This window comes from Calidris pugnax, unplaced genomic scaffold (assembly GCF_001431845.1).
Source record: "Calidris pugnax isolate Ruff unplaced genomic scaffold, ASM143184v1 scaffold68, whole genome shotgun sequence".
NCBI lineage: Eukaryota > Metazoa > Chordata > Aves > Charadriiformes > Scolopacidae > Calidris > Calidris pugnax.
Window position 1 is genome coordinate 4,154,238 of NW_015090921.1, and position 24,968 is coordinate 4,179,205.

Consider the following 24,968-nt stretch of genomic DNA (forward strand, 5'->3'; position numbering starts at 1 on the left):
CCTTAATGCTAATTCATAAACAAGTCTTGTTTTTTCAGAGATGCCCAGAGGCTCTCAAAATAATTAGAAAGCATGACCCAGTAGTCTAGTTAAATACAGCATTTTAAGGCATATCAAGAGCAACCCAGGAGCATGGCACTTCCTACACCTATTATGGTGACATTTTTAAAGAACCACTTCAACAAAATTATTGTGCCCATAACATTCCTTTCCTTGCAAAGACTGCTACCAAAGAACAAAGGACATCATTTTCCATCCTAACATTTCAAACAGGATATAAAATTTAGGTTTTGCCTACGTTCAAATTCATAATGGTTTAACAAAAGCTGTTATTTGAAAGCAATTTAGCTGTACCAAAGCAAACATTTTGTGGACACTTACTTCTGCATAAATGAGTTAAGTTTGATGCAAGAACTCCCACACAAGTTTGTGCTTTGGATAAACACACTCACTTTTAAACCAATTTAAAAATAAACTAAGATGATTTTGAGCTAACATACTAAGCTATTCTCCTTTCTGTCCCTTCCTTTTCAGATGTTGATAATATTGCAGCTAATTAAGATACTGAATCATCTGTAGATGGATTTCACTCCTTCAATTATATTGGCATTGTGATTAGGTCTTGCAGTTTTTCAACAGGTAACAGCTGCACTAGTGTAAAACCTCTGCCTGTATACAAGTATATAAAGATGGCAAACCAAATACATTACATTGATATATACAAATGTATATGTTACATACAAGTTAATTATTATATTGCCTTGTAATGGCAGATTTTTTTCCACAACAGGTCCTTTATGAAATACCTGATCTGTCCTGAAGAACACCATATCCCTTACCAAAGCAGCTACATGAATAAGTCTTAAACACAGGCTAATCCCCAAATGTTTCTCAGTTATGCCTTTGTTTAATGGCACATTTTGGGAAATACCTGTCTCTTACCTCAAGCCACGACAGCTTTCCATGACGACACAAATTAACACCTTCTCCTGCTACACTGACAACACGCTGCTGTTTCAGGTGCAGCACCTAATGAAAAAATAAGGATAAAATAAATAGTGCCAGAGAATTAACACGCAGAGGGACAAAAAGTAAACTGTGATTTTTCTGGTTATGACCCATATGTAAAAAGGTAAATACAGATCAAAATCACAATGAATCCCAGATATATAGTGATCCAAGACAATGCCTTTCTACCAAGTCTGCTGATGTCATTATACATGATTTAAGAGAAAAAGGTTCAGGCATGTCTGGAGTTCCAAACACCTACAAAAACAACACAATCAATTCCCTCTGCAAATGCCAACAAATCCTCAGGTTGTTCCCTTCCTAACTAAAATAATTGTTCACTAAATAGTAATACTGACCCTTCACCTCAATTACTGGTGGTGCAGAGTCTGAAAAAAGCAACAAAAACACACTGATGCAGACTCACACCCACCCACTGCAAACTCACATGCGTTACACTCTTTCCATGCACATATGCACAACTTTAAATACACCTGGATGCCACCAGAGATGCCATTTCTACTTCAGTTTCACTACAGTCTGCAAAAGTGACTTAAGAGTGTAAGACATCAGGAAGCGGTGCTCACAATCCTGCCACCTAATGGATCTACAGACAATTAGGGTGGAACAGGCCTAGAAGTCATACATTCTCCATAAGAACTTTCATCAGCACTTACTGCTGGACCAAACTGCTGGGAACAATCAACAACTGTGTACTTCACATTCTCTTCCTCCTCCTTCTCTAAAAAGAAATAAAAAAATAATAATCATTAGACACTTCCTCTACTTGAATAGACTTTGCACAAGGTATGTATTTTAGTTCTATAATTACTCTACTTTTCCAGTTTAGCTGTTTAGTTATTCCTTCTCTACTTCCTGAACACACCCAGACAGGTTATTGAACTAGCTGATTCAGACGTGTACAGTGTAGAACATGAGCCAAAATTTTGGTTTTTGAGAGAAAAACAGGCTGTTGAAAAGTGAGTTGTAGCATTACTTTTTTCCCTATGATGCCTAAAGGAAACAAAAAAGTTTCCACTTTAAAAATTACATCCATTAAAAAAAAATAAAGCATCCTAATTCCCAGGCTTGTCCCGGGAAGGAAAAAGATTGTTAAAGACAAAACTAACCTACAGTGACACCACAGAACGTGGACAGCTAAGGGATCACGTGGACAGAGAGAATTTAAGCCAGATTTTAATATTTTTAACACCTGCTTAACAATGTCTAATGAACACCTTAAGAAGCGTTCTCATAAAGATTCTCTCTTCTCTTTAGGTAAGACACAAATATTAATAATATGCATCCATGGCAATATGAGGACAATCTTCTAAGCTCTAAAATAATATTCAATTGAAAGATCATAAGAACAAATGTTTAAAGGCTCTCCCCAGTTCACATCTACCCTTGCTCATTTTCTCCTCCACTACCCAGGTAAATCCAGGTAACCTTCCTTTAACCTACACAGGTCTTGCACTCTTGTCACAGCTCTACAAGAGCAGAATGAGCTGATCACATTTTGGATCTGTACCTGTGTACAACAGGAACCACACAACCAAACCAATGCAAGCACGTGGCAGCCAGCACAGAACCAAAGCGCAATAGTCTTATCAAGCTTTGAGATATCTATCATGCCACATACCTTGCACAAACAAGTATAAGATTAAAACAATCACCAGAGAAGAACGCTCGCTGGCTGAAGCACCTTGGCTTCTCCAGAAGATCAATTGTGCTGCTCAGCCACTTTTACAGCTGATGAGAGCTACAGGACAAATATTCTGGAATGCAGATGCATTTGCTTCTGATGTTGTGACCTTTTTGCAGGCAAAGAGCATGTCTGCAGATAATGAGCTCTGCCGATAATGAGCTCTGTACTTATTTTTCTGTGACCATTGTTCTTTCAGAATACACCCTGTCCTGATATAGGCAAACCAAGAGATCACAGCCTCTGGGAAAGATGCTGGCTGACAAAGACAAGGTAACTACATTGCTTGACTAATATCCACATTACCTGAGGGGGAGTATTTTAAGCTATTTGAGGCTCTGAGCTGGCTTTCTAGGGAATCGCAAAGAGAACTCCATGGGTCACAATTTGATGGTCCTGCGTCTGCGCGTTTGTTCCCTTCGACAGCTGAAGTGCACCTGCACGAGCAAGGCAACCATACACAGCACAGAAGTCAAAACACAACACGTTCCACCAGCATGGACATTTTAATAAAGACAATTATTTCATCCAATGCCATCCACCTGTGCCCAGACAATTAACTGCAAAGCAGCTTCCTAATCTAAAGTGCATGGTTCTTAAAGAAGATTTTGAAGCTACCCAACAATAAGCTTATTTTGCACTAAAGTGCCTTTATTTCAGATAAAGTTTCACATTTATTCTGAAAGCACAAGGTGAAAGCAGTACCTGAACAGATGTTCACTGCAAAGGTCAGCCATGGTTTCAAGGAAAGAAAGAGTTCAAAATACAAAGAATAAAGCCCAAGAACCACACAGTTTAAATATCTGTAAGTCTTTGCACTGAATCAATAGTATTTGATCCATTAGTCACCGTAATTGGAGGGTGATTTAACAAGTTCACCAATACATAAAACAATTATATCCACTGAAACTTTACTGTAATCAAATGGAAGTTATTAAATCATATAAAATGGTGGCATGTCAGGACCAAAAAAAGGAGTTAGCAAACATTCACCTGACTTACAGATGTAAGACTTACAGATATAAGATGCTTAGTTTCTATGACAGGACAAGGTCAAGAACGCTTCACTGGGAAATATGACTTATTAGTATAAATTTCTTTATATTGATATAAAACCAACCCATTATGATGATAGAGCTGCAATCATGTACATCTCTATGTCAACAGAATAAAACAAAAACTTTCTGATTAGTCTTAAGATGTAGCTGAAAAATCTCTTATCTAAAACTGCACATTTAAAGAATTAACACAGGAATCTCCTGCTGAAGTGAGCGTATTCAAGCACGTGAACATAGGCTTACTTAACAGGGAGTAAGGAGACAAGACAGCAGCAAGCAAGACGACAGCTGCTAATTGCAATTCTGTGTGTTTTAAACTATATTTTAAAGTATATTCAGTAGACACCACTATGTTCCTATTTCTCTTAAGAGGAAGAATAAATTATTCAAATGTGGTCTTTTGAGAAGACTCAAAACAAAGCCATCTAGGAGCACAGGTCTGCAAGAGTTTGAAACATTATTTTTACCAGCTTCCCAAAGTCACATTTATGTATGTTCTGAGAGCATCTGTATAAACCTTAGCCTTCCCTAGAAGGCTAATTGTCCTGGAACTGTTCCACCACAGAAGAAATGCTCATGGGAAATCCTCCCTGAAACCACAAGCTGACAAGGAAACAAACCAAGCAAATTTTTCTATCTAGGAACACTAGTGGGAAGGAAAAAAAAAAAAGAAAACAGAAAAAAGCAAGAGAAAGATCATAAGCAGTATCTTTAAAGAACCCTTCACACAGTGCACATCTTCCACTCACCACCTTGTTCCCCTCTTTAGAGCAGAGAAATACAAACTTGGCATAGCTGAGTCAGAATACCAGTATTACAGTAAACTTAAGTGGTGGCCCCCCTAGCAAGCGTATCCCATCCCTTCGCCTACTGTGAAAGGAAGGAAACATTTCAACATACTCAGAGAATGTTGCTGTTCCCTTCCCCAAATCTGGTTCCTCCAGCAATTCCACTGCAATAAAAACAAACAATTTATACTCTAGTGCTAACAAGCAACTTTTCGTCATTTGTCATCTCCCAAAAAAGAACCATAACCAATAGTAACCACCATAGGATATGGCCATTCCTGAAAAAAAAAAAAGAAATTGAACTCAAAGTGTTGTTTTAATCACTTTAAGTTCACTCTGAGGTACAAATCTACATAAAATAACTTACATCAGTAACCTGGACAAGGTATATTTCAGAACTCTAGCATTTAAAAAAAGACTAATGGCTTAGCATCCCACCAAAGCCAATACTGAACGGTAACTAATTACTTTGCAGACTGTCATATATAGAACAAAGCAGATACAAGGAAAAATGCAAAATGGAGTCAGTTTAATCACTTGGTAAGTCCACAAAGCAAAGCAGATGCCAATAGAAATGCACAGGACCTTTTTACACTAAAAATGTATTTCTAATAATCCCATATTCTTCACTAGAGAATCATGAAGAGAGGCTTAGATAAGCAGACTGTTTAAGAGAGATGTATTAACTGTGCAAGTAAAAGCAAACCCAAGTTAACTACAACTATAAGCAATTTAACTTCCCAGCAGAGTCCACTAGTGAAAGCCTTGCACATACAAGAACACGCAAAATGAATGTAACTCACCTTCAACAGATAAACAGGGGTCACGCTTATCTCAACCAATTAGCTTTGCAGTGTTTACTTTCATTAGTTGTCTTACTGGACTTCATCTGTTATTTAACTAATAAGCTTTAGTGCAGTATAGTCACAAGTCCCTCACAAAGCAAGGAATTATAATTTCACTGATAACTGGGGAACCAAAGTTGTATGATTTATACAACATTCTAAGTCCTACTGCTGTTAGAACAAAGGTGTGCAACTGAAAAACGCAGCACAGTGACCAAAAAGTGGATTTAAAATGCTGTACTAAGAATGAGCATGATCCCTGTGCCCTAAAATGTAGTGTGAAAAGCCTCACCATTGACTATTTCATGGTCAAAAAACATCTTTACTCCTGGAGTGCTCCTGCCAGTTTCCAAGTTCTTCACTGAAATAAGGGAGAAGAAAAAAGTACAGATATACATCAAGCTCCACTGTTTGGGTTAAAAGCTTATTTACAGAACAAAGCGAGACCATAGGACTGAGTGGTACTACTAACTAGGAAAAAATTAAAATAATTTAAAAAAACAACAACAAATAAGCTATATTAAGTGATAGCTCTTTAGAGGAGAGTTTGTGTAAGGTAACAGCGCCCTGAATAGAGCACAACCCAGGGCTGCCCCACCTACACAGCCCAGAGCACAGGCAGGTGCCGCCAACTTCTTGCCATTTAGCCTTTCGGGCAGCACCCAAGGGCGCTCTGTAGGAGGCTGCCCGCGCCCTCCCCTCAGGGAGCGGGGCCGCTAGGGCAGGCCTCACCCTCCCGCCCGCTCCCCTCACAGACGAAGGCCGCTCCGAAGGGCACAGCGCCGTACGGCCCCCTGGGCCCCGACCTCTCCGCAGAAGGAGGCTCCTGTCGGGGTTCACGTGCTGCAGCACCCCCTGGAAGACGCCACATCTTAAGGTGAGTTTAACGGTTCTCTCCAAAAGGGCACCGAGGCGCTCACGGCTGAGGGCCATACGGCAGCCGGAAACGGCGGGAAAGCGGCTACCGCAGCGAGACCCCCGAGGCACTAAGCAACCGCGCGGCGCCGGGTTCATATCGGGAGAGGGCGGGACTACTAGAGCCCACACCCAATCACAGGGTGGAGGAGAGCGCCCACGCCCAATCACGGGGTCGGGGGGGAACTTGTAGACGCAGACCGGCAGGAGCCGCCCCGTCGCCTCAGCTTTAATTGCTGCCCGCCGTCGCGCTTGCGCCGTGCGCATGCGCGCGGGTGTCGGCCGGCGGCGGCCGGGCGGTGAGGGGGGTGCTTGGCGAGGGCCGGGCCGGAGGCGGCGGGCGGGGCGATAAGAGTTGGTGTGGGTTCGCCTTCCGCCTTAGTACGGCTGGGCGACCGCGGTGGGGACCGTGGGGAGAGTAGCTGTGGCACCGCTGTTGCTGCTCGGCGGCGTAACTCTCCCCGGTGCGGAGCGCGGCCCTTCCCTTCACCTCAGGCCCAGCGGCGGCGATGGGTTCCCGGGCGTCTACACTGCTGCGGGACGAGGAGATCGAGGAGATCAAGAAGGAGACGGGCTGTGAGTGCGGGGGTGTGAGGCGAGGAGGACCGGGAAAGTACCGTGGGGGCTGGGTGCCCGGAGCCGGGGCAGCGGCCCCGTCCCTCAGGCCGGGGAGGTGCCTGGGCCGACGGCTCTCCCCTGGCGGTTGCGCGCCGAGCCTTGCCCGGGGCCGCCGGCCCGGCCTTGCCCGGTGCGGGGGGGGAAGGCGAGCGTGGCTACTACCTTCCCGGTAGGCCAGTGCCCGTCCCCGGGCCAGCACCCCGCTGTCCCCAGCGACTGGGGGCGGAGGTGGCTCGTAGGCCTCGGCAGCGCCTCTTGGTTCGCCCCCCCCGCTGCCGGTCGCCGCGCAGGAGCGGCCTCGGGGAGGGGGGGGGACGGCCCTGGGCAGCAGCCCGCCGGCAGCGCGTCTCCTTCGGTGCTCTGCCGGTTTGCCGCTCGCTCGGGGCTGGCAGCGGCCGCCGGCGGTAGGTGCAGCTCTGCTGGTGGCCCAGGGGCTCCTTGGGCCGGCCTGAACGCGACAGTTTGGCGGCCGCGGGGGGCTGGTGTTTGGCTCGGAGCGCCTGGAAGGGAAAGGTGTCCCCCGGCCAGCCGGGATCTGCCAGCCCCTTCGGATCCTGGCTGTACCGGGGCTGCGGGGGAGACCTCGCGTGGGGGCCGTGACCGTGGCTTAAGGAGGTGCAGATCGGCTGTGTACCGCGGCAGCGAGATCCGAGTGGGAAGGGAGAGGAGCAGTGCTGCTGGTAGCCGGAGCGTTGCGGTTCGGTCGGAGAGAGCTCGATGGATTTTGGAGAGTTGCCTGTCTCTTTCTAGTGCTGGAGCCGTTCTCCAGCAGCTGTTTTTAGCCCGAAAAAACTCTCATTCTATAATAATATTTTTTTTCCCCAAGTATTGCTTCGTAGGCTGTTGCTAAAGTTGCCATAGGGGTAATTGGAATGAATGTTGAGTGGCATTTAAAACATAAAGGAGGTAATATAACCTGTGGAAGTTTGGTATGGCTAACTATAAAAAGTGAAGATTCCTGCACTAGTCAGCAGTTGGGAGAGCATTGTTCAAGCTGGACTGTAGTATATAGCTACTTTGCCCCATAGCATTTGATAGTTATTCTCCATAAACATAAAGTACTGTAGAAAAGGGAAAACTCAGTGTTAATTTGGCTAATTAGAATGGTTGCCAGTCAGAGATTTGTGGCAAATATTGAATGATAGTAAATGGAGCCTTCTAACTAGTTGGAGAGAGGAGGTCATAACATCATAGGTACCACTTTGCTGTTGTTTGTCTTTTTTTTCTTTTTTTCACATCAGGTAAACAAGGTCTTCCCAAGTCATGTTTTTTTCCTGCTTATGCTCACTGTTTTGTTCTTGCCACATGAAAGCACTTCCCTCAGTTTTTCCAATGGAAATCTTATCATATATTCATTTTAGATGATAGTTTATTTGCGTCAGGAAAATGAGTGGCCACAGAAAAGGAGTGGAAGAAAATTAAGACAGTACTGGCTAGAGTAATGGACAGCTGAGTGAGTGAACATACTTTCCATGATCCTTTTTCCGTCTGTCAAGGGAACCTTTTACAGGAGGGCTGTCATAAACAAGTAGGAATGGCCAAGTCTGCTTATCCAGCAAGAACTTACTTGCTGGGGTTTTTTCCTTTTTGATCGCAATGATCCATAAAGTAAAGGTAACCTCACCTCCCTTATAAAGATGCTTTAAAAACCAAATGCCAAATCTGGAATGTTCTTCTAAAAGGTTTTACTTTTTTTTTTTCTGCCAATATTTGATTTTATTGTTAGTGGTGTTTTATTTCTAGAATTTTACTTATATGATGATTAAATAAATACCATTAAGATGGCTATTTAGGCATTTTAAGCAATACCTGCTTAGTTCTAGTTAGCCCCTAAATGTTTTTCTTATATCTTCAAAGTAGGGAGCTTAAGGTTGTGATCAGCGGGTTTAAGCTTGGTGGTCTGAATTTGGTGAATTTTTCTGTTTTCACTGGTCAGTTTTCCAAGTAATACCACTTCCTTAATCAGGCATTGCTAATCTTTTCTGACTCAGGCTTGCTTGTTGTAATTCCTCACAGTGTGTCGTAGGCCTTATCAAATCTTTTCTCTTTTTTTTTTTTTTTTCCCCTAGCCTATAACCACAGTCTAGGAACGTGATTTTTTCCTCTGCCTTATGTATTTCTTTAGGCAGGTGAAAAATTCTGCCTTGTATAGGTGCAAGTATTTATGTGAGGTAGAAGGTAGGGGAAAAACCCAAACAAAACCAAACAACCCAGGACGCTGGTTTATCTGGACCAAGGTTCACAGGGAGAATGCTAAGTTAGTGTTACTGAAGAGAGTATCCTGTGGTTTGTTAGAAACTTGATGCCGGTGATACTTCACCTACTGAAGAGTTTGCAAAAGGGACTTTGTAGACATGAAACAATTTGGCAGTACTACATGTCCGTCCTGAACAGATGTTCTAGCAAGTGCTCCTAAGGATGCTTTTTTTGGCCTCCTTACTGTGAAATGTGACTTACTGGGTTTGTCTGGGATAAATATGAAGGACTACACAGAACACTTAACCAATTTGAGTGAGTTCAACTATGGAATTACACAACTTTGCTCTTGTAAATTTTATATAGCACAAAACTGAAATGCTAATGATACTAACATGAGTGATAAATCGTGTTAATATTCTTTAGCTGAACAGATTAAAAAGGTATATTTTAGGAGACTAGAAGCATAGTCTTTCAAAAGCCATACAATGACACTTAATCTTTTGAATGAAATCTAAGTTTGGAATAAAGTTCTATATTATTATTTTTTTTATTTTGTGGTGAAAAACACTTCTTAGCATAATAAGTTTAGCAACACCTGCAAAGGTAATATTTCCAAGAACTGGAGAATAACTTGTCCACAGAAAATCATGTGACAAAAAATCTCCAAGTTCTCAGTAACAGGTGTTAAGCCTGAAGTTGACAGTCCTAAATCTTATATGATGTTGTACAGAGATTGTTTGCTTTGCACGTAAGCATTTTGAAATTTGAGTTTGAAAAAGCCTTCAAGTAGTTCCTAATTGCTTTAGTATTTCAGTAACAACTATAAGAAACAGATGAGAGGTCCAGGATGTTGCACGTCTGCATTCTGTTCCAAGCTTTTGGAAAGCTGTTGGAATGTAACAGTATTCAAACTATTTGGTTCACACCCTTTGTTCCCGTGCTTTGAAGCAGTCTACCTAAGGATTAATAATAAACTAATCCTCATATGAGAGTTTAGAAGAAAAAATATTTTAGTGTTTAACAAGTGATGGATTTTCTGACAGATATCTATGTATATATTAATATCATATACTTATATGAGCTTCTGCTGATGTTTTAGAAGAGCTTCAGGGTATTTAATTGCAAAAAAAAAGTCATTATTTAGCAGAAGTAAACTAGAGGGTACAGCTTCTGTTTTGACTTAAATTTTTAGAAGGACCGTAGTTGGATAGCAGAATAGATAAAATGTGTTTCATCTAGCTTTAAGCCTTAACTGTTGATTTTTAAGAAGCAATCATTAGTTGCAGATTTTGTTGCTGGTTCTCCTGTGGTCAGCAGGGAATGTCAAAATTTTTATTTTGCATGTGAAGGCTCTGAAAAGTGTCTAGTGATGCAGCTTTCACGAGGGTTGAGAGCCAAAAAGGAAATTAAGAAAGAATACAGTAGCGGACCTGAATCATCTTCCCTTCTTGTATAGCCATGATATGCTTTTTGTCTAGTATGATGTTAACAAAAACATTGCTTCACCTGTCAATAGCTATATATTATTTAATCGCACACTAGCTGTTACGGAGGAGTTCCAAAACTGGAGTTGGTGACATCTGTTTGGAAATGGTAGTTGAGTAGAATTCTTACCACCCTCTTACTTTCCAGGGAGGAGTGGGAGTACAGGCTGCTTATCCAAGATGTAACTCCAGGCTATTATTTTCTCATCATTGGTTGTTGTTATTGCATATCATATCTAAAACACTAAATCAGAAATGCAGAAATTTGAAGTCTTTAAAATACCGGTGCCTGTTTTCTACGTGTGTGTTCCTTAACTTGGAATTGAGCAAGCTGCCAGGTCTGACTGGAGAGAAGTTGCCTTAGGTGGAACTGAGCAAATTGCCCAACCCTATGCAAAGAATGAAAGTTGCCGAGGAGACAAGGGAAAGAAAAAAACCAGAGCCAAACCACAGTAGCTGGCAGGTCATTCCAAAAGAAGGAACAGTTGAAACAAATAGCCTGGAGAAAGAACAAACCTGAAAAAAAAAATAATAAATTGCTTCACTTGTCACAGATCAGACAACTGCTGTGCAACCTGTTCCCAAATAAGTTTTAGCAAGTAACAAAAGAATTGTACGTGTGCTGGTGAAGGCTTTTAAGACAATTGAATCTGAAAATGACATCAAGTACTGGTTTAACATCTGAAAATGACATCAAGTGCTAGTTTAGCATTGAACAGAATTACACCTTTACTGAGTAAACATTAGAATTCAATTCAGGCTTATTTCATGTATTTATTAACTTCATCTGAAGAGGCTCTGAAAAACCAACATTTTTTGTAGGACATTCTTTCAGTGTTAAAGGAATGGCTGTTCTAGATAGGTTTAACTCCTCCCATCATGGACTATTCTAAAGACCTAGATGTCTAGTATCTTGGGTTGTCTAATGTCATGGTAATGTTGAGACCATGATGCTAAACATAATACTGTCTTTGCAATTTCTGTTTCAAATTGCAGATTTTGAAAGTCCAGTAACTTTCTATTTGCTTTGTGTCCCAGCTCCCTCCCAAACTTATTTAGGAATAGGCTTTTTAATTTTTAACTTAATGTTCTAGGAGCCTGGAAGTTGCTGTTTAGATTCAGGCAGTCCTATAATGGAAGAAAAGTGATCAGATGTAAAATTTCTCTGACCACTTTCCAGATGCGGAGAAACCAAGTACACTTTCCATCTAAAGATGGAAAAAGGCAACAGGAGTAGTGATTAAAAAAAAAAAATGGGGGAAGAAAAGATACTAGAGCAGAGGTCTGCATTGTCATGAATGATGTAGAGGTGGTGAGTTGAAGATGTGTCTGCATTATTTCTAGCCATAAAGGAATTAAGGGAACTGTGAATCAAATATCTTTTTAATTGTCATGTAGTGAATCAGATAACAAAAGAACGTTAGAGAAGATGGCAGAGTTAGACAAATATTTGAATAGGCTTATTTGTGTATTCTTGAATATTAAGACGCAATTTGCAGCTCAAGAAGTCCCTAAACTGTTCACTGCTATGTGCTTCCAGTGTAACTTGTTTTGTTTTGTGTAGTCTCTTTTTTTGAGCACTGCTTCTGGCAACAGAGTAGTTCATTGTAATGGGGTCTGTTCCTGTGAGGAATCATTGACATGCTAATTTGTGTTTGTTTTTTTTATTTCCCCCTCTAGTCTCCCACAGTCAAATCACCCGCTTGTACAGTCGCTTCACCAGCCTAGACAAAGGAGAAAATGGCACTCTTAGGTGAGTATCCTCACTATTTTGGCTGTCCTTGCATTTACACGTATCTGGAATGGTGGCTTGCTGTTGCAGGTTGCCTGCTTGTTTTCCTCATATGGTGAATCAGTGAGGCTATTATAACAGGTTCTTTCATAGCTACCATCTACATTGACATTCAAGTTTGTTCTCCTTTACGAAAGGTCAGGGGAAATCAGATTGTTGAACTGAGTCAAGGTGCTCTAAATACCAGTTATGTTTACTGTAGTGCTGCAGGTTTGTAGCAGTTAATGCAAGAAAGGTCAGATTTGATATTCGAGGTCTTAAAACAAATATTCAGAAATGTTAAGCCATGTTTTTAGATTGTTATTTTTTACCTTTCTTTATATGTTGCTTCTAATAATTATTACAGGAGTGGTTCTGCTATGTCGTTTTCATCCTGACTTTTGTAACAAAAGATTGTTGACATTTTTGAGAGCCTGGGCTCTCAATTGTTTCTGATACCCAGTGTCTTTTAGCAGTACTTTGATCTGCAAGCCCTTTACTGTTCTTAACTTTGCACCTCCTGTTAAACACCCATGTCTGTTGGTACACTCAAAAATAAAAAGAGCTGGAAGCAAGTCACTGTGACCAAAAAAATACAGATTTTATTCTTTAAAGTAGTAGTGTGGGATATTCCAAGACCTTTAAAGTGTTTTTTGAAAATTTGAAAACTACAATTTGGAAACTACAGAAGCGAACCAGTTTCTTACAGCTTAATTACAGAAAAATGAGGCTTAAACTTTATTTGCAAAACATTTGTCACTGATGGACTGAGCCTGCTGGAAAGAGTAGTCTCAACTGAAAAGTAAACTGTAGCAGGATGATTGTCTGTTAAGATATGTTTTTGTCTTTGTTCTCTAGCCTTCGCTACTCTGGTTATTGCATTGCACATTAGTATTGGTTTGCTCCTTATTCACTGATCTAATTATGAATTCTGATTGTTAAGTTGGCAGAATCACAGAATCAGCTAGGTTGGAAGAGACCTTTAAGATCATCTAGTCCAAACGTAAAAACAAAACAAAAAAACCACACACCAACACTAAAGCATATTCCCGAGCACCGTGTCAAGTTGCTTATTATTCTTCTCTTTTGATGTTGCCTACAGGTAACATTATATTATGGAAGTATACGACAAATAAGAGCTGTCTATGATTGCACCAGGGGTGCAATTTTGCAACCAACATAGTTGGTCTAACACATGTGGGCACTGAAAGTCTGTCGCTTTTCTGTGTGGATGCTGGTACTCAAGGCTCATCTTTGGAAACAAATCTACAGTTATGAAAACTTACCAAGCAAAACAACAAAAAAGGAAGCTGATCAGTGTTCAGGTGGATTTTGTTTCCCACTCACCATATAGCCACAGATGCCAGAACCAGTGCACAGGGAAGCTGGAGAGTGCAGGAGAGGGTAGGAAGAGGAAAGGGGTGGTGGTGTAGCATAGTATAAAGGGTCTGCCTGGAATGGAGTTAGTTTTTTTCGTAGCAATTCCATCCCAGTCAAACCTAGTTAACATAGATACAGACATCACCTAGGTTTTTTTGTATGTCATCTTGCAAAATGTGATTTAGGATGCACTATAAATGTATAAAAGCTAGACCTGCCTGTAAACCAACCCAACTGCAAAGCTGGAATCGCAGCTTAGAAGATGAAGGTGACAAGTTGTAGGGTACACTGCCTTTGGCAATGCTGCTGGCTTACTGCGGCTTCCTTTCCTGAAGGAAATAGGCACTTCCTTCTGGTCCCACAAATTGCTGACTTCTCAAGTTAACATTTAAGTAATTGGTTGTGGAGTTGTACTGTAAACAGGACTACCAAGTGATTATTTTTGGTTAAAACCTCCCCTTTTGGTTTGTGTAGGTATTTTTAAGCTGACCGACTCCAGTGATTTGGACTGTGGCTGTACTGTAAATATCTGGACTTGCGTAGCTGAAGGGATGACAAAATGGATTGTGGGTGTGGAAACAATTGGTTTGGGATGGGCAGGAACTTCTTAAGCCCATTCTGTCACTGAAGCCAATGTATCATTTAAATTGTAGCATTGGTTAATTGGCAATTGTGACATACAGATCAGCTGATGATATTGTAGGTAAGGTTAATACTAATTATGTCTCAAAAGTAAATTACTTGAAAGAAGAACGCCAACAGCCTCTTCAGGCTTTGTATGTGGTGGTAGTCTTCACTGATAAATAAAGATGGCTGCCAGCCTAGCACAATTTGAACCTAGCACACACTCCTCCTCAACTCCTCCCTCCAACTTTAAATTCACCTGTGGAGTCCATAAAGTCCGTATAAACTTCAAAGTGATTGTACTCGGTTTACGTAAGAGGAGTAATTAAATATGCTATGAATGTCTGTTGCCCAATGCTTAGACTCATGGTGTTCGGTATCAGGAGGAGTTTGACTTTCATTGTCAATAATCACGTGGTACCTGGAAAAGGAAGTGAAGTTAGTTTGGAAAAATCCCAGGGGCTGTGCAAACTGTGATCCATTAACTTGCAGTCTTGGCCTCTAAGCGTAGCCTGCTCCCAAAGGTGGCTGTCTTAGTGGTGTTCATATTTTGAAACCTGTCCTGGCACTCACAATATGTGGAAACCATTAGGTTTGAGTAATGGAAAGCTACTTCCTGAATAAAACAATGAGGGGAGAGTAAGAACTGCAGCTTGGAAGGTCATAAATGTTGGTTTCTGAAATACCAATGAAAGAACTTGCTACTTTGAGACTAAAGAGATTACTAAGAGACTACCACCAAACAGTTTAGAAGACATGTCTTCTGTATGTTTCCTGTGAGCAAGAATGATTGTTTCCATAAAGATGAGTTATACCTTTCACCCACAAATCAGGCATGACAGAAATCACTCATGTGACTGTGACCGGGAAAAGAAGTGTCAGATGGTTCTTTATGGCATGAAATAAATCTTTAAATGTGTACCACCCTTCTGAAAAAGAGAAAAAACCCTGTGTTTTCCTTATTATGTATGTATTAAGGGGGCAAGGTAAAGAGCACTTGGTACAGAGGATCTGCTAGATGATATGATTAATCCTGGTGGGTAGAGAAGACAGGTAGTTCATTCTGGAACTATAATCAAATCTGAAATCTCTCCTAGCCAGATGTTTCTATTCAGTGTACCTACATGTAGTTTCAAGACACTCTGTTTGTGAAGTTACGTAAATGAGACATAAGAGAACAATATGGATGGAGACAAAACCACATATGCCTTGTTTTGGCTTATTTCCACTCCCCTCCTTCCTTCTTATCCTCTAAATGACTACAGCCATGGTTATTGATTAACTCTTATAAGAAAAATGTTATATTTTTCCTTAGCTTCACTTTTCCTAAACAAAATGAGTAAGGTCCCTCAGACTTGCACCATCTGAATGAAACAAGTTTTTAAAAGCCAGGACAAAACCATTTCTTTGAAAATTCTTTTGTCACCTTTGATTTCAATATTGTGACATGCTGAGTTGTCAAAACAAGAGCTTGATACCCGTGGATGTTCATAGCTACATCTGAATTGTAAAATCTGAAATATAGTTGTTCTAAGTCTAGGTCAGGAGGAAATCAGGATACAGTTTTTTTTCCTTTACATTCTGATTTCAAAGGAAATGGAAGTGTATGACCAGGATAGGTATGTGCTTACTTCAGTGAATTTCCTTGTTGGGCTGTTACTGAAGTGGACGCCACAAAAGAATAGATCTGCTCCAACATTTATCTACTAGTAAGTAACTCTAGACAGACACCTATAGAACTATAAAAAGGAAATACTTGTCTAAACTGCTACTTTAGCATGTAACTTTTGCATGGAGTCTCCCACTTAAGGTAGTTTCTTCTGTGCTGGGGAAATGACAGGTTAAGCACTTCAGAAGTATTTTTTTTACTGTACACCAATTGGTATAGCCTGGTGAGTGTAGAAAAAGGAAGGGAGGGTAAGTATTCTGAAAGCTGATATATGAGGAGAATAGACACACTGAGCTGTTTGTGCGTATTTCATGCTTATGAAAGCTGTTCACAAGATGGTGTCTCCTGGAGAACATAAGAAAGCCTCTGGTCCTGAGAGAAGCGTAACAAGAGTTAGCTGGGCCATCTGTTAATCTTTGTCAGTGAATTGAATCATGTCAGTCTGGAAAGGTGTCGGGTTTTTTTGTACTAGTTTAAACTGGTATTGCAAGATTTCAAAGTAAAACATAAAAGGTAGCTCTCTGAACATGGACTTCTTTACCTTTTCTTAAGAAAATGCAAGGGATTTTTAGCTTTATCTAAAACAGACAGGACAGGCAGGATATGGGTTTGGGTTGGAGAATGATAGGGTACTAGAACAGTCTATATACTTCCATCCTTGATCATACTTTATTCGCACTGTTCCCCCCCACCACCTTGCTCATCTAATTATCACCTTTACTTTTAGCTTATTTCTTGGCCTAATGTTTATAAACTGATTACTCCTCTGATAGTTAAGCAACTTTTTAAATTTTTCTAGAGCATGTGTAAGGATGAAAGTTAGACGAGTGGCTGGCACAGCTGTGAAAGAGGAGGGTGTCCATCCTCTTTATCATTTCTCCAGGCTCCCAGCACCTCTTTGTCAGCCGAGGTGCTGTTAGGTTTTTGAAGTTTTTTGAACTGCTTCAAGTTGCTAATTCAACAGAAAGATGATGGAGAGGAGGAAGGTGGGGACCTTTTGCGGGGGGTTAGTGAGATACCTTGGACCACCAGAAGGTTTGATAAATGACAAAGCTAATGTTAGCAAGGGAGGGGTGCAATGAAACCTCTTCCGTAGTAACCTGTTACATCTGTTTGACCATCTTGCATGATACACCTTAGTACTTTTAATTATTTCCCTTTTTCAAGTAATTTCTTGTTACCTGTATCCTCTGGATATTTTTCTTTCCTCTAACGCTTGTTTCACATCTGGTTTGTTTTCTGTCCATTGTTTTACTTTCCCTCAGCTCTAGGCAGTCCTACCCTCGTCATCCCTGTTGAGGGAACAGTACTCTTTGCTGCTATCTAGAAGTAAAAAAAGAATGCACTAGAAATAATGGAGGAAAAATTGGGTCTGGTAGGTTTCTTGCAGCCTTTGGGGTAAGGCAGAGCCGCCTTTACGGTAAGGGATCTGCTCTGTACCTTGGAGGGTTATACTCATGCTTAGAAATACTTGTCTGTCTTAAAATCTACAGATTCCTTACTTCAAATTGTGTCTAAGTATGAATGCACTGGCATTTACATTAAATGGTTGGCCTGCATAATGATAACGTGCAGTTAAAGGTTGCTTTACACGTTACAGTTAAGCAAGGATTTAATAGCAGCCGGGTTCCAGGAAAGGTATGTTAGAAGAGCCTTGTTGCCATGGCACACGAACACAGAAGAAGCAGAGGGCATCACATTTCCTGTAAGCTCCAGCCTCAGCCAGGTGAAGTTGGTCCCTAATGACTCCAGGAAGCCTTGGTTTATAAAGTGGAGAATAACTTACATCATGCATGCATTTACTTTTATGGCTGTTACAGCTATTTCAATTATAACAGTCACTCGGTAATGTGCTCTTAATAAGCAAAAATGGTCTGCTGCAATCCTGATAATGACAGGACAAGTAGATTTGAAACCTGGGGAATTATTTGTGGTTAATTGTTAATCTCCTGTTAGAAAGCAGAACAACTGGAGGCTGAAATGCCAAGCGTAAATTGAGGCTCAACACTAAGAATCAAGGATACACAAGTTAAAATTCTGAAGCGTTAGGATTTTACTCTGTGTGGAAGAGGGTACGGTTTCTGCTTTTGGCTTGTAAATGTTAGCATTGACACTGAAGTCCTGTTGTTAAAATTTTGTTACTAGGGCATAGGTTTTCCACATCACTGCATCTCCTGCCTAAATCACTAATGCATACTTTGCCCTTCAGCTATAGCTTAAAATGCAGCAGTCCTGAAGGGTCTGGTAACTCTTTAAATCATGTTTTCTCTATGACTAATGACACAAAACAAAGCAAAAGGCAATGCCAAGCCTGTGTTACGTTACAAACTAGCAATGTTCATTTATCATGTTAACAATACTTCTCAGATGCTAACACTGTTCATGCTATAAACCTTCCTGTAATGATGCCAACTAGTTTGCAATTTAAGGAAAGAATCAGAAATGGCTTTGAAGGGAAATACCGCTTCAAAAATGAAAGTAAACTTTTATTTTTTTAAAAAATTATTTTGGTACTGAACCACTTGAGTTAGTGTGGTTTTTCCAGATTATTCCATTTGAGATTCTGGGACAATACCATACTCCTCCAAACACCACAGGTGATCTGCATATTCTAATATATTTTTTTTGTTTAATGCAATCTTTATATATAAATGCCAAATTTCAGATTATTTTCGTTTCAACCAAGCACTACCCAATTTTAAAGTACTAAATTTAGACTTCAGCAGGGGCATGTATAACAGATCTAACTTCACCAGCACATTGCAAATACTCGCTGCTCTCACCAGCCACGTTAGTTATGTTTTAAAAACCACCAAGCATCTTGCTGCAGAAATAGAACCCAATGAATGTTTCACTGTGAATTCTTTTTACGCAACTTTTTCTCCTCTGACTTCAACTTTATGCAGACTTCTTGTGTTTTTGCTTTACTTAGCCGTGAAGACTTCCAGCGGATTCCAGAGCTTGCCATCAATCCACTGGGAGACAGAATTATCAATGCCTTCTTTCCAGAAGGGTGAGTTCCAATGGACTGAATTTGTGAGCAGGCACAAAATTTGTAGTTTGTCAGAAGTTTTGATAGGAGTGAAACGCTGATATCTAAAGCACAGAATTTGAATTTACTACTGAACTCCTCAAACTCATCATGAAGTGTATGTGGGTGCATTGTTTCCTCAGCATGTTTTCATTCTGCAGTGAGAAATACTTCACAACCTTACAAGAGCTTTGTGTGCTTTATTCATTGACAAACTCAGGCTTCATATCGTGGTTTTCCACAGTTTTTCTTTGCTGTGCAGCTGGACATTTCTAAAGAAAGTTAAAGGCATGTATGGACTTTGGCTTTTAAAGAAAGTTTGTAGCAGTACTGTTTTATTTTAAGTAGTATTGCAATTAACTAATTCAGCCTTGGTTTTCATCTTTTAGCCTCTAAGTGTACCTTTCTTATTAGATCAGCTTTTTTGTTTGTTTTTACTTTTTGATCACATTTCATAGAATCATAGAATGGTTAGAGTTGGAAGAGACCTTAAAGATCATCTAGTTCCAGCCCCCCTTCCATGGGCCGGGACACCTCCCACCAGACCAGGTTGCTCCAAGCCCCATCCAGCCTGGCCTTGAACCCCTCCAGGGATGGGGCAGCCACAACTTCCTGGGCAACCTGTTCCAGTGTCTCACCACCCTCACAGGAAAGAATTTATTTCTGAGACATTTCTTTCTTTTAAAACATAGATTATAGCACTTCTGACATAAATCCAAAGAGACACTCGGGTTTGCAGTGCTGTCTCTCTCCATTACACCTCTAGATTGTTCCGTGGAATCTGCTGCTATTCTTGAACACATTTGTCATTACTGATTGATGAAGATTGGATTGTCTAATCAAGTCATAATATCAGCTAATACCAGGCAGGGTTTCCTGAATAGAAAGCAGGAGTACCAGTACAGCACCTGAACCAGAAGAGCAGAGCAGGTCCAGTGACTGTTGTCAGCCAGCAGTCCAGTGGTTGCCAGACAAGTTGACAGTGGTGAAGCAGGTCTTGGGTCGGTCCAGGGAATCAGGGTACAGATCAGCAAGATACATTGTCAGACTCGGGCGTAGCTGCAGGATAGCTCAAGCAAGGGCCAAAGGTGAGGGCTTGATCTTAAATAGAGCTTGCAGGCAAGGGGAGGGGAGCCCTCAGTGAGATTTCTCACAGCTTCTCTTTTTTACGCATCATACTTCACAGCAGTGTGATCCCGGGTTGCAACTGCGCTCTATCAGAGCTGGGTTTGAGCAAAGGCAGCCAAACCCTGGGGAGGTGGGAGGGTCTGCAGGGTGTTAATGCTTTAGACATTCATACTACTCTTTACTGAAATAAAGAATTTGTATAAGCTGTGCTAAAACTGACCTACTGAAGTGTTTACGCAGAGAGGACCAGGTGAATTTCCGTGGATTCATGAGGACACTAGCCCACTTCCGACCCATAGAAGATAATGAAAAGAGCAAAGACCAGAATGGACCTGAACCACTCAACAGCCGAAGTAACAAGCTCCACTGTAAGAAATGTGAACCTTCCCATAGAAGCAGTTATTATTTTTGTTTATTTTTCTGGGAAGGGAGTGAAAGGGGCTTGGGGTCTTCTGGACAGTGTTGTTCCCTGTGCAACAATATCCTCTGATACATGACTTTTCTTTTTTTTTTTTTTTTAATTGCAAGCTTACCTATTTGGAATGTCAACAATTGACCCATTCTTTTATTGGAATTTGGTGGAATTGGTTGAATCTTGATTAATGTGTCTTTCCAAAAGTTTTGTGTTTTGTAATGGTTTGCATCCAAAATTATTTTGGATTTAGAAGCCACATTCCATATATGAATGGGCTTTTCTGCTTCTTCCTCAGTCTTCCATATAATATAGTGATTTTCCTCACCTTCAGCTGAGTACTTTCTTGAGTATTTGGATGTCTGCCTACAGTACATGAGCAGAACGCTCTTGCTCATTAATCAAAGTTGGCAACAGTCCTCAGAGCACTTAGAAAATTCTGTCATATCTCATCCGGAATATAGTGAAAGAGAATTAATGGTAATGTAAAAATGGTTGGCTCTGAAGTTAAAGGATTGAATATATCTTAGTGGTAATTATACTTCCATGACTTGGGGCTTTGAAGAAATACCTCTGCAAGCAAAGTGCTTCTGAAAGTGCTCATACGAAGTACTTAAGTAAGATTTTTGACTTCTTGGCAATAATGTTATTCCGGTATGTGGTAATAACACTTTGTGGAACTGAACATGAATTTTATGTGAATTAAAAGTCCAAGCTAATTCTCTTAAAATAATTTATGAATAGTTACTCTTTTTTTTTTTTTTTTTGAGAAATATATTGTTATCAAGAAAAATAATGGCACTTGAATTAAATTGCCCATTCTTTTCTTCCCTGTAGTTGCTTTTCGGTTATATGATCTGGATAAAGATGACAAGATTTCCAGGGATGAGCTGCTTCAGGTAAATAGCACAGGGCTGCTTTGAATGATTCTGTCATGGCCTTCTCTGTGATTTCACGCTCATTTAGAATGAAGAGGGGAGTTAAACAGTCTTCTCAAAAGAATTCCTGAAGGAATTTGGTGGCTAATTGCTTATCTCTGGTTTAAAGCTTTCGATAGGGTATGAGACTTTCATCTCATTTGGCAGCCCAGGCTGTTCTATCAGAATGCTAGATTCAAATTTAAATCAGAACAGTAGGCTGAGCAGATTCTAAATATCCAACAAATACTCTAAGCCCCTTAAGAACCACCTTCTATAACTTTCAAAGGTGCTTCTAACAGGACTTCACCGGGGACAAGCTTTGAGGTGGGTTAGGTTGGTTGCCTGATACTCTCTGCACCCTCTCAGTAGAATAAAGCTTGTTGAAAGTGCAGCAAAGGTAGTCAAAGTTCATCAGTGCTGCATATATATGAAACTAGGCTTAAGCTAGGAGTAGAATTAGAGTAATTACATACTACTAATCCTGGGAAGTAGACATGGCAATTTGTGGTTTCTGATGTAGGAAAAGCATTTGCTTTTGTCTGAAACTGCCCTCCTCTGTGTTCACAGAAAATGCTTTACTAACTGTAGAGAGTAATGGCATTTATCATTTGACCATATACTTACCAGCTTCCTGCAGGCAACTATCTCAAACAGTAAATATTGAGTCAAATGTCAGTATGTTTTGTGGGGAAAAAAAATAGACAAAACCATTGCAACAAAACTTACTCATTTGTAGTTCCAAAAGCTTTCTCATACTTCTGCCTCTTCCTGCTGCCCAGTGAAAAAGCAGGATTCTTTGTTGAAGGTGGCTACAAAAGGAAGCTGTCTTTCCTGAAAGCCTTGATGTACAAAGGAGAAATGGAAGTCTGCCTAGAAATTACTGCCATGGAAGTCCTCCAGGGTTGTTCTTGTATGCTGTTATTTTGATAGCATACACAAGAAAAACAGCACTAAGAATACTTCTGTTCCTATATCAATAACAGTTATTTTGGTTTCTTATTTAAAAAAACAAAAACAAACCCATAACAAAAACCAAAACAAAACAGAAACAAACAAACAACAAAAAACCCCCAAAACAAGCAAATAAAAAAACCAAAACAAAACCCTAATAACCTGGGGACTTCTGTGTGTCCAAAAACAAACCCATAACAAAAACCAAAGCAAAACAGAAACAAACAAACAACAACAACAAACACAAAACAAACAAACAAACAAAACCCAAAACAAACGAACAAACCAAAACCAAACCCTAATAACCTGGGGACTTCTGTGTGTTACAGGTATTACGGATGATGGTTGGTGTAAACATTTCAGATGAGCAGCTGGGCAGCATTGCTGACAGGACAATCCAGGAAGCTGATCAAGATGGGGATAGTGCCATCTCCTTTGCAGAGTTTGTAAAGGTTGGTAAAATACCTTTTTAATGATTAAATGAAACTGCTCAGTAAAGGGCAGGTCATTCAGATGTAAATGCAAATGGAAACAGGTAGTCATTCAGCTAGACCTGTCTGCCTGAATTGGGGCAAGGCAAGACGTCTTGCTAGCAAGCTGTCTGCTCTGTTTTCCTTGCCTTCCTTATGAAGGCATTTATTTTTTTTATACTAATAATTAGTTCCTACGTTTCTTCATACTTTTACATAAGCTACAGCGCTGGATATACTCAAAAATTTTCACTCTGTTCTTTTGCAATCATTTCTTTCTACACAAATACCCTGACTAGTACGGTGACAACATAGTAGTAATTCTGCTATAATGCTGCTGATGAGTTTTCACGTGTAGATTATCTGTTAGTGACACAACTTGTGTCAGTATTGAAGTTCCTAGCTCTAGTCCTTTGAATTGCATATTTTGTTTGTGTAGATTTTTATCTGTTAGTGACACAACTTGTGTCAATATTCAAGTTCCTAGCTCTAGTCCTTTGAATTGCATATTTTGTTAGTCAGAAATAGGTAATAGTAAGGAGTTGTTACGTAGTCAGTGGAGAAAGTTGTCTTACAGCAGAACAATTTCAACTACCTCATGGGATGGTATTGACAAGAGGAACCAGACTCATCTTGGAGGTGGACAAAGACAGGACAGGAGGCGACAGAAACAAATTACCTCATTGGAAATCCTGGTTAGCTATAAGGAAAACTTTTTACCAAGAGGATGATCATAGGTGCTGAAGATGTAGAACCTCCTTCCCTGGAGATGTTTAAACTTAACTGGACAAGGCCCTGAGCAACCTGATCTAGGTAGCCCTGGTTAAAGCAAGAGTAGAGAGAGTTGGTCTAAAAAACCTCCAGAGGTCTCTTCAAACTTAAATTGTTCTGATCTTGAAACACTGAAGTCTACTGCCTGAAACAGCCTAGAGCAGACTAATATCTTCATACCTCAGCGTTAATAGCAATTTAGTGAATGAACTTCCCAGTCCAGTTTTACAACAATTTGTGTTAGTGATGCTGTGGTCTTGATTTTAGCTCTTCAATGACTGCTCATGCCCCTTCCTCTACTTCATTCTCCCTTCTGCTTCCTGGCCATGCATTCCCACACAACCTACTTCTGGGAATCTAATCCAAGCCTTTCTGGGCTGTTGGCGGACTGAAACTGCATTAGTTGCATTTTGGTTGACAACCTTCTTCCAGCTTTAGTGGCTGAAGTTTCTTTTCTTGGAAGGACCTTAGTCCAGAAGGAAAAATAGCAGTCTCTAGATGAAAGACTGGTGTGCCAAATTGAAGACATCCTGTGTTCCTGCCTATTTCCTCTGTAGTAGAGTAAGAAGCCTTGTAGGAGAGAAGTGCATACAGTAACTTAAGTAGCTGTTTCTGAATTTTATTGCAGGTTCTGGAGAAGGTGGATGTAGAGCAGAAAATGAGCATTCGATTTCTTCACTGATGGATGGAGAACCTATTGCTTTCTACCCCTACTTATATAATGAATAAACTTCATTTTCTCCTTAGCACCTTCCCACAGAGCATTGCTACTGGTGCATATACAATACATCTCCAGCCCCTCCCTGATTTGTTTTACCAATGTGAACATTCCCTGTGCATCAGGAACAAAGGGAAATGGCTGCCATACAACTTGGAAAGGAGCATTTATTTTTTTTATATATTTTCCTTCCATTTTTTTTACCCTTTCTCCCTTGTCTCCTTCCTGCACTACTGTTTCAGCAAAAATGTCTCTCCTTATGTACTGCTGTTTAATCTACAAACTGATTCTTCTGAGCTCTGAATCTGAGAATGGAAAAAAGAGAACACGCCACAGAAGTGCCCTCTGAAACACTTTGGAGACAAGCATCTACTCAAATACTAGGTGCCGTGATAATGATTCACTTTTGCTTCCAGTAGAAACACTACATTACACCTGCTATTTTGTTTTTTTCCTTTCCTATTTGGCTCTTTATATGCAGATTTGATTACTCCCTGCTTCCA

General features: G+C 40.5%; 2 protein-coding genes across 2 annotated transcripts in view; one reads left to right on the plus strand and one right to left on the minus strand.

Moving 5' to 3' along the window:
* EXD1 (exonuclease 3'-5' domain containing 1) overlaps positions 1–6,493 on the minus strand; it is a 28,615-nt gene extending 22,122 nt beyond the window's left edge. The window contains exons 1-6 of the mRNA XM_014950152.1: positions 6,211–6,493; positions 5,697–5,765; positions 4,672–4,723; positions 3,020–3,150; positions 1,686–1,750; positions 943–1,029 (exon numbers count right to left, since the gene is read on the minus strand). Coding sequence (XP_014805638.1) covers positions 943–1,029; positions 1,686–1,750; positions 3,020–3,150; positions 4,672–4,723; positions 5,697–5,765; positions 6,211–6,418 — 612 coding nt within the window. The 5' untranslated portion in view covers positions 6,419–6,493. The remainder of the gene's footprint in view (positions 1–942; positions 1,030–1,685; positions 1,751–3,019; positions 3,151–4,671; positions 4,724–5,696; positions 5,766–6,210) is intronic.
* A 106-nt stretch (positions 6,494–6,599) lies between these two features.
* CHP1 (calcineurin-like EF-hand protein 1) lies at positions 6,600–24,493 on the plus strand. The gene is made up of 7 exons (XM_014950295.1): positions 6,600–6,895; positions 12,301–12,373; positions 18,997–19,077; positions 20,464–20,591; positions 21,473–21,534; positions 22,836–22,958; positions 24,376–24,493. The coding sequence occupies exons 1-7, from the start codon at positions 6,829–6,831 to the stop codon at positions 24,427–24,429; spliced, it is 588 nt and encodes a 195-aa protein (XP_014805781.1). The 5' UTR covers positions 6,600–6,828; the 3' UTR covers positions 24,430–24,493.
* Positions 24,494–24,968: the final 475 nt, after the last annotated feature.

Excerpts from the sequence above, each read along its gene's own strand:
- CHP1 (XM_014950295.1), top strand. The coding sequence starts at position 6,829 with ATGGGTTCCCGGGCGTCTACACTGCTGCGGGACGAGGAGATCGAGGAG. Across the intron at positions 12,374-18,996 it reads GGAGAAAATGGCACTCTTAG|CCGTGAAGACTTCCAGCGGA; the intron begins GTGAGTATCCTC and ends TGCTTTACTTAG. Across the intron at positions 20,592-21,472 it reads CCGAAGTAACAAGCTCCACT|TTGCTTTTCGGTTATATGAT; the intron begins GTAAGAAATGTG and ends TCTTCCCTGTAG.